This window comes from Schistosoma haematobium, chromosome 5 (genome assembly GCF_000699445.3).
Source record: "Schistosoma haematobium chromosome 5, whole genome shotgun sequence".
In the NCBI taxonomy this organism is placed as follows: Eukaryota; Metazoa; Platyhelminthes; class Trematoda; order Strigeidida; family Schistosomatidae; genus Schistosoma; species Schistosoma haematobium.
In genome coordinates, this window is record NC_067200.1 from 18,329,697 (window position 1) to 18,338,442 (window position 8,746).

An 8,746-nucleotide genomic window follows, 5' to 3' on the forward strand; every position below is an offset into this window, starting at 1 on the left:
AAGTCTGCACACTTCCAGTCAGTTAGTATAGTTGGTGAGGTTTAGAGGAAGAATGTTGAGCACGACATTTCAAAGAATGTATGGAAACAATAACAAGAACAACAACAACAACACAGTCATGTGAATCAAACTAAGACATAATCAACCTCCTGATGAATGACATATTCCGGCTTCGAATCTCAATGCGATCTATCGGTTACATGAGACAGTGTAGACACATACTAGTCAAGTATCAGATAAGGAGCGAATAACTGACTCCTAATTTCACTAACACTACAATGATCAACACCCGTAAATTACCCCACACATATTAACTCATAGAACACAGATTGAGCAGAGTAGTTCATTAGGTCATTTATTTATTCAGAATGTCTTAACATAATTGCATATGGATTCATCGATACATTATGTACACACATGGGAATGATACGAGCTGATACTATTCAAATATTGGATTTCACAAAGTTCAACATTCTAGCCACACTAGCATACTCAACAAGAACATCCAGACGGTTTGAGAGTGTGACACCATGTGATACGACGCCGAGGACTGGACCTTGCGGGGATGGAAGGAGAGGTCCGCCACTGTCACCTGGGGCGGTTATTTGTCCGAACACTACCTCCGCCTGGACACAAATAGGATTTCCAGTGGTGGAATGTTTGCATTCCATCACAGTCGCTCGACCTGCGTGAAACAAAGAAAGAAGAAAACAGACAGGTGAATCTCAAAAATATCAAATGACAGTAATAGTTCACATTTAAGTGATGTGGAGAATAAATAATGCCTATGTAATCTCACTAATCGATGTGTACTATATTTGTCAATCGAAACACAATCCATCTCACCGCTGCTAAAATATCAAAGCTTGCTTTGTATACAACACAATTCTATCGTTTGCACAAATGTCTCGTCATTCGTCACCCGTCAAAGCGATCACTCATTCCATTCCACACGATCAATGGACGAGGAGGTGACAGTGTGGGAACAAGTAATTGTAAGTAAACTGTCACAGTCAAATCAGACACAGTGATAACAACTACCTAACATAACCACCAGATCAGACAGACAGACAGACAGACAGACGGAGCTATGTTGTCTGTCCAACATCAAATCACTCACTTACACACACACTCACTCACTCACACACCCACTCAATCAATCACTCACCTTTCTTTAAAATCCCACCATTTCTGCGTGACGGATCACGGTCGTTATCATCCCTTCCATAACCAACAATGAAAACCGGAGTTCCAGGTGCCGGTATATCCGTTGGCTGTGGCAGACTGAGCACCTTGATTCCGGTCTGTAAGTTGACCATTTCAGCGAGCAATACAATTGCAATATCGAATCCACTGAGTGTCTGTTTGACTCGTCTCCTCTGTCGTGACGACGCACAAGATGGCATGTATTCTGGTGCTACCACCACTCCAGACGGTCGGTGATGGATGCCTTGTTGGTCACCATTCCTCAGTGTGAGAAATGAAACCTGAAATAGACAAAGTATATCGACATTAGATCTATACAAAACAACTGCGCACACACACTGACACACACACACACACACACACTGTGAAATTAATCGAGTACATTGAGCAACAATGTTGTTCAGTGTGATCTCTTACCCGAACGACTGGCATCGGTGAGCAAACACAATGACCAGCTGTGAGCACTGCCTTTGTTGACACTAGTGAGCCTGTACACATTGTCTTCTTTGTCGTCAAAAGTGCGATGAATGGGAATTCAGTGCGTTGTTGCACAGCTTCACCTTTACGTACCAACCACGATGACACACCTTCAAATGTTAGGCAGTAGGTGAATAGCGTCACCATCAGAAACGTTTGTCCGTTCAACATGACTATGTAACCGTTGTAATCAACCACCTACCTACAATCTTGCAACACATTCAACTATTTATATGCGCAATTATTTCGTGACTTTGAGTGCATGTGTGTCATTGCATTGTGGGGAAACCGACTTGCACTCCATTTAACCCACAGGTTGTAGTAACGAGTTTACTTAGTAATCATGACACACCTCATTCTGTTTGAAAGTGCAGAATGCGCATGTGTTTTGTGTGTGAATGTTTGTGGTTGTGAGATTGTTGTCGGACAACTCAGTGCATTATCTTATCACATATAGGAGACTACTTCCGGAACATGAAAACATGGCTCATCTGTCTCACATCAGCCTATCTAGTTCAATCTGGATTTGAGAAATGAAAGCACACATTTGAGCTGATGTTCGAATTAGCTAAAGTCTTTCCATCTTTGTTCTACTGTATGTTTGTCAGCAGATATTTGTTCGATTAAGAAACATTAATTAGAAGCATTCAAATATTTTCGTGTGAAACTCAGTCATCCGACATTCACCTTCAGAAATCCAACTCTCACTCCTTTCTAAACACCTGGATATTTGTTGAAAAGGAGCTGAACGATAGAAATATAAGAGCAGAACATCAGACCACTAATGACTGAGTTTCACACGAAAATATTTGAATTACTTACTTACTTACTTACTTACCTAATTACTTACTTACTTACTTACTTACTTACCTAATTACTTACTTACTTACTTACTTACCTTACTTACTTACTTACTTACTTACTTGCTTACTTACTTGCTTACTTACTTACTTACTTACTTACTTACTTACTTACTTACTTACTTACTTACTTACGCCTGTTACTCCCAATGGAGCATAGGCCGCCGACCAGCATTCTCCAACCCACTCTGTCCTGGGCCTTCTTTTCTAGTTCCATCCAATTCTTGTTCATTTTTCTCATGTCTATTTCCATTTCTCGGCGTAATGTGTTCTTTGGTCGTCCTCTTTTCCTTCGGCCTTGAGGATTCCATGTGAGGGCTTGTCTTGTAACGCAGTTGGGTGCTTTCCTCAATGTGTGTCCTATCCACTTCCAGCGCTTCTTCCTGATTTCTTCCTCCGCTGGGATCTGGTTTGTTCTCTCCCACATTACGTTGTTGCTAATAGTGTCCGGCCAATGGATCTGAAGTATTTTGCGTAGACAATTGTTAATAAACACCTGTATTTTCTGGATGATGGCTTTCGTAGTTCTCCAGGTTTCTGCCCCATATAGTAGAACTGTCTTGACATTTGTATTGAAAATCCTGACCTTGGTGTTGGTTGACAGTTGCTTTGAGTTCCAGATGTTCCTCAGTTGTGAATATGTTGCTCTTGCTTTGCCGATCCGCGCCTTCACATCTGCATCAGATCCACCCTGTTCATCAATGATGCTGCCCAAATACGTAAAGGTTTTTACATCTTCCAAATCTTCTCCGTCAATTGTGATTGGATTGGTGCATTCTGTGTTGTATCGGAGAATCCTGCTTTTCCCTTTGTGTATATTGAGACCTATTGCTGCTGAGGCTGCTGACACACTGTTCGTCTTCTCCTGCATCTGTTGTTGCGTTTGGGATAGAAGGGCCAGATCGTCTGCGAAGTCTAGATCATCCAACTGCATCTTAGATGTCCATTGTATCCCGCGTTTCCCTTCAGACGTTGACGTCTTCATGATCCAGTCGATCACCAGGAGAAAGAGAAAGGGTGAGAGTAGGCAACCTTGCCTAACACCGGTCTTCACTTCGAACGACTTTGTCAACTGTCCTCCATGCACAATTTTGCAGTGTAATCCATCATATGAGTTCTGTATGATATTGACTATCTTCTGAGGCACGCCGTAGTGTCGAAGAAGTTTCCATAGTGTTGTTCTGTCCACGCTATCAAATGCCTTTTCGTAGTCAATGAAGTTGATGTAGAGTGATGAATTCCATTCAATTGATTGTTCCAAAATGATCCGTAGAGTTGCGATTTGGTCTGTACACGATCTATCCTTACGGAATCCTGCCTGTTGGTCACGAAGTTGGGCGTCTACGCAGTCCTTCATCCTGTTTAACAATACCCTGTTGAAGACTTTTCCCGGTATTGAGAGAAGAGTGATGCCCCTGTAGTTATCACACTTGCTGAGATCGCCTTTCTTCGGTATTTTGATCAGAAGTCCTTCTTTCCAGTCTGTTGGTACTTGTTCCTCATCCCAAATCTTATTGAAGAGAATGTGGAGTATCCTTGCAGTTGCCGCTACGTCTGCTTTTAGTGCCTCTGCTGGGATGTTGTCCGGTCCTGCTGCTTTGCCACTCTTGATTTGTCTGATGGCCATGCTGATTTCTTCGATTGTTGGTGGGCTAACATTGATTGGGAGGTCCGTGGGTGCTGCTTCGATGTTGGGTGGGTTCAGTGGAGCTGGTCGATTCAAGAGTTCTTTGAAGTGTTCTATCCACCTGTTTTGTTGCTCTTCAGTGTTGATGATTACCTTGCCTTCTTTGCTTTTCACTGGTCGTTCTGGTTTGCGGCGATTTCCAGCGAGTTTCTTTGTCGTGTCATACAATTGTCCCATGTTTCCTTCTCTTGCAGCCTTTTCCGCCGTCGTTGCTAAATCTTCCACATATTTGCGTTTGTCGGTTCTGATGCTCCTCTTCACCTGTTTGTTTACTTCTGTGTATTCAGCTTGTGCCTTGGCTTTTTCTGCTCTTGTTCGGCTGGTATTGATTGCTGACTTCTTGTTCCTCCTTTCTTGAATATTATCCAGTGTATCAACAGTGATCCATTCCTTGTGATGGTGCTTCTTATGACCCAGGACCTCATGATATGTTGAAGTGATTGACTCTTTGATCCCCTTCCAGTTGCTCTCCACAGTAGTTCCTTCTCCATTGAGTAGATCATGAAAGGCCTGGAACTTGTTGCTGAGGACTATCTTGAATTTGTTGAGTTTGTTAGTATCCTGAAGAAAGGCCGTATTGAACTTTTGTGATATTGTCCGTCCCGTTGTCCAGTGTTTCTTGAGTTTCAATTTCATCTTGGCGACCAGCAAGTGGTGATCTGATGCTATATCAGCTCCTCTTTTGGTTCTCACGTCCTCTATAGTCCTCCTGAACGTTTTGTTGATGCAAATATGGTCGATTTGGTTTTGTGTAAAGTGATCCGGTGAAGTCCATGTGGTTTTGTGTATGCGTTTATGTGGGAATATGGTGTCGCCTATGACCAGCTTATTGAAGGCACATAGGTTTGCAAATCTCTCACCATGTTCGTTTCTTCCTCTCAGTCCGTGTCGTCCCATGATGTCTCCATATCCAGTCTTGTCCGTTCCAACCTTGGCGTTGAAATCTCCCATCAGAATGCTTCTAATTAATGTTTCTTAATCGAACAAATATCTGCTGACAAACATACAGTAGAACAAAGATGGAAAGACTTTAGCTAATTCGAACATCAGCTCAAATGTGTGCTTTCATTTCTCAAATCCAGATTGAACTAGATAGGCTGATGTGAGACAGATGAGCCATGTTTTCATGTTCCGGAAGTAGTCTCCTATATGTGATAAGATAATGCACTGAGTTGTCCGACAACAATCTCACAACCACAAACATTCACACACAAAACACATGCGCATTCTGCACTTTCAAACAGAATGAGGTGTGTCATGATTACTAAGTAAACTCGTTACTACAACCTGTGGGTTAAATGGAGTGCAAGTCGGTTTCCCCACAATGCAATGACACACATGCACTCAAAGTCACGAAATAATTGCGCATATAAATAGTTGAATGTGTTGCAAGATTGTAGGTAGGTGGTTGATTACAACGGTTACATAGTCATGTTGAACGGACAAACGTTTCTGATGGTGACGCTATTCACCTACTGCCTAACATTTGAAGGTGTGTCATCGTGGTTGGTACGTAAAGGTGAAGCTGTGCAACAACGCACTGAATTCCCATTCATCGCACTTTTGACGACAAAGAAGACAATGTGTACAGGCTCACTAGTGTCAACAAAGGCAGTGCTCACAGCTGGTCATTGTGTTTGCTCACCGATGCCAGTCGTTCGGGTAAGAGATCACACTGAACAACATTGTTGCTCAATGTACTCGATTAATTTCACAGTGTGTGAGTGTGTGTGTGTGTGTGTCAGTGTGTGTGCGCAGTTGTTTTGTATAGATCTAATGTCGATATACTTTGTCTATTTCAGGTTTCATTTCTCACACTGAGGAATGGTGACCAACAAGGCATCCATCACCGACCGTCTGGAGTGGTGGTAGCACCAGAATACATGCCATCTTGTGCGTCGTCACGACAGAGGAGACGAGTCAAACAGACACTCAGTGGATTCGATATTGCAATTGTATTGCTCGCTGAAATGGTCAACTTACAGACCGGAATCAAGGTGCTCAGTCTGCCACAGCCAACGGATATACCGGCACCTGGAACTCCGGTTTTCATTGTTGGTTATGGAAGGGATGATAACGACCGTGATCCGTCACGCAGAAATGGTGGGATTTTAAAGAAAGGTGAGTGATTGATTGAGTGGGTGTGTGAGTGAGTGAGTGTGTGTGTAAGTGAGTGATTTGATGTTGGACAGACAACATAGCTCCGTCTGTCTGTCTGTCTGTCTGTCTGATCTGGTGGTTATGTTAGGTAGTTGTTATCACTGTGTCTGATTTGACTGTGACAGTTTACTTACAATTACTTGTTCCCACACTGTCACCTCCTCGTCCATTGATCGTGTGGAATGGAATGAGTGATCGCTTTGACGGGTGACGAATGACGAGACATTTGTGCAAACGATAGAATTGTGTTGTATACAAAGCAAGCTTTGATATTTTAGCAGCGGTGAGATGGATTGTGTTTCGATTGACAAATATAGTACACATCGATTAGTGAGATTACATAGGCATTATTTATTCTCCACATCACTTAAATGTGAACTATTACTGTCATTTGATATTTTTGAGATTCACCTGTCTGTTTTCTTCTTTCTTTGTTTCACGCAGGTCGAGCGACTGTGATGGAATGCAAACATTCCACCACTGGAAATCCTATTTGTGTCCAAGCGGAGGTAGTGTTCGGACAAATAACCGCCCCAGGTGACAGTGGCGGACCTCTCCTTCCATCCCCGCAAGGTCCAGTCCTCGGCGTCGTATCACATGGTGTCACACTCTCAAACCGTCTGGATGTTCTTGTTGAGTATGCTAGTGTGGCTAGAATGTTGAACTTTGTGAAATCCAATATTTGAATAGTATCAGCTCGTATCATTCCCATGTGTGTACATAATGTATCGATGAATCCATATGCAATTATGTTAAGACATTCTGAATAAATAAATGACCTAATGAACTACTCTGCTCAATCTGTGTTCTATGAGTTAATATGTGTGGGGTAATTTACGGGTGTTGATCATTGTAGTGTTAGTGAAATTAGGAGTCAGTTATTCGCTCCTTATCTGATACTTGACTAGTATGTGTCTACACTGTCTCATGTAACCGATAGATCGCATTGAGATTCGAAGCCGGAATATGTCATTCATCAGGAGGTTGATTATGTCTTAGTTTGATTCACATGACTGTGTTGTTGTTGTTGTTCTTGTTATTGTTTCCATACATTCTTTGAAATGTCGTGCTCAACATTCTTCCTCTAAACCTCACCAACTATACTAACTGACTGGAAGTGTGCAGACTTCGTGTGGGACCTTCAGTGAATTATTTTCTCAGTAATTCACATTCACATATTTGTGCACTTAATGTCAGTGTTGAGTAGGCGTAGCTGTTTTTGTTTGCTTATCGGTCAGTCGGTTAGTCGGTCGGTCGGTCGATCAGTCGATTTACTGATGGTTGATGAGCGCTCTTTTGATTATAAAAGAACCTCAGGCTCAAATTTCTTCAAGTCAGATCTTCAACACGTTCAACGCAACGATAACAGTTGCAGTTTCTTCGTGGATGTTAATAGAACTAGCGGTTGATTAATGGTCTGGTGTACATGTCCGCCAATATATTTTGACATGATGGTTTGGTTCTTGCAAATTCCTAATATAATTTGAGTGAAATATTCTTCGTGAGAGTAGCTGCGTGTGTGTGATTGTGTAGTTCGTTGCTTAAGAAACTCGAATTCTACCCACCTAGTCGAAAGTTGTAACTCTGTATTGAAAGTGAATACAAGTGGGGACAGCCAAATGCATTTGAACAGGAAATTACCGAACTTCTTAGTAAAATCTGGGAATCATACAGTAAATACTTCATTTGTAAAATATTAATCAATCGTCTCACACTTCATTATTCTTTCATTTCCACACCAACCATTGTCTGTTCTTGTTCGATTTTCTTCGATCTTTTTAACCCACTGCCGCCAAATATTTCACTTTCCATTAGTGATACTACTTATATATATATATATATATATATCTTAGCATCAGTAGCACACACCACCTGATCGCTTAACAACAATTCCTAACTGGATGATAGTTGAACATGATTCCACCATCGAGAATATCTTCAGTTCTCTCGTCAATTTGAATATCAGTTTTCCTTTGTTTAGTGTTGTACAGTAAGTCATTTCTGACTATAACCGTTGAATATTTGTGCAGCTGATATTGTACAGTTTCATACAGAAACCTTGCATGGAACGTGTCACAACTGTCGTACATTAATCTTTTTGTTTTGGCTGGATCCAGAACACAAATTGTTGTGACTTGTTGTGAATAGTTTCGAATTCGATGAAACTGCTGCACAGATCATTGCAGACCGTTCGTGTTCACCTCAACATATTTTGAGGCTGAGATTGCTTTCAACCATTCCAAAAATCCGGTTAATATAAACGAATGTAATTTTTTGGACAAATGAACACTGCTATTTCTGTTCCGTATTCAGGAATATAATGTATTGGACAGTTATTGAACGTGCCAACGTTTAT

At 41.6% G+C, this 8,746-nt stretch overlaps 2 protein-coding genes across 2 annotated transcripts; one reads left to right on the top strand and one right to left on the bottom strand.

The window, feature by feature from the left end:
* Nucleotides 1-329: 329 nt before the first annotated feature.
* On the bottom strand, nt 330-2,031 carry MS3_00000717 (uncharacterized protein). Its single transcript, XM_051208378.1, has 3 exons — nt 1,624-2,031; nt 1,169-1,487; nt 330-685 (listed from the first exon to the last, which is right to left on the bottom strand). The coding sequence occupies exons 1-3, from the start codon at nt 1,852-1,854 to the stop codon at nt 444-446; spliced, it is 792 nt and encodes a 263-aa protein (XP_051065074.1). The 5' UTR covers nt 1,855-2,031; the 3' UTR covers nt 330-443.
* A 3,630-nt stretch (nt 2,032-5,661) lies between these two features.
* Nucleotides 5,662-7,190, top strand: MS3_00009305 (uncharacterized protein; the record flags this gene model as incomplete). The annotated part of the gene is made up of 3 exons (XM_035730311.2): nt 5,662-5,892; nt 6,033-6,351; nt 6,835-7,190. 3 exons carry the CDS (start codon nt 5,662-5,664, stop codon nt 7,074-7,076), a joined length of 792 nt encoding a protein of 263 aa, XP_035585688.1. The 3' UTR covers nt 7,077-7,190.
* Between the last annotated feature and the right edge of the window lie 1,556 nt (nt 7,191-8,746).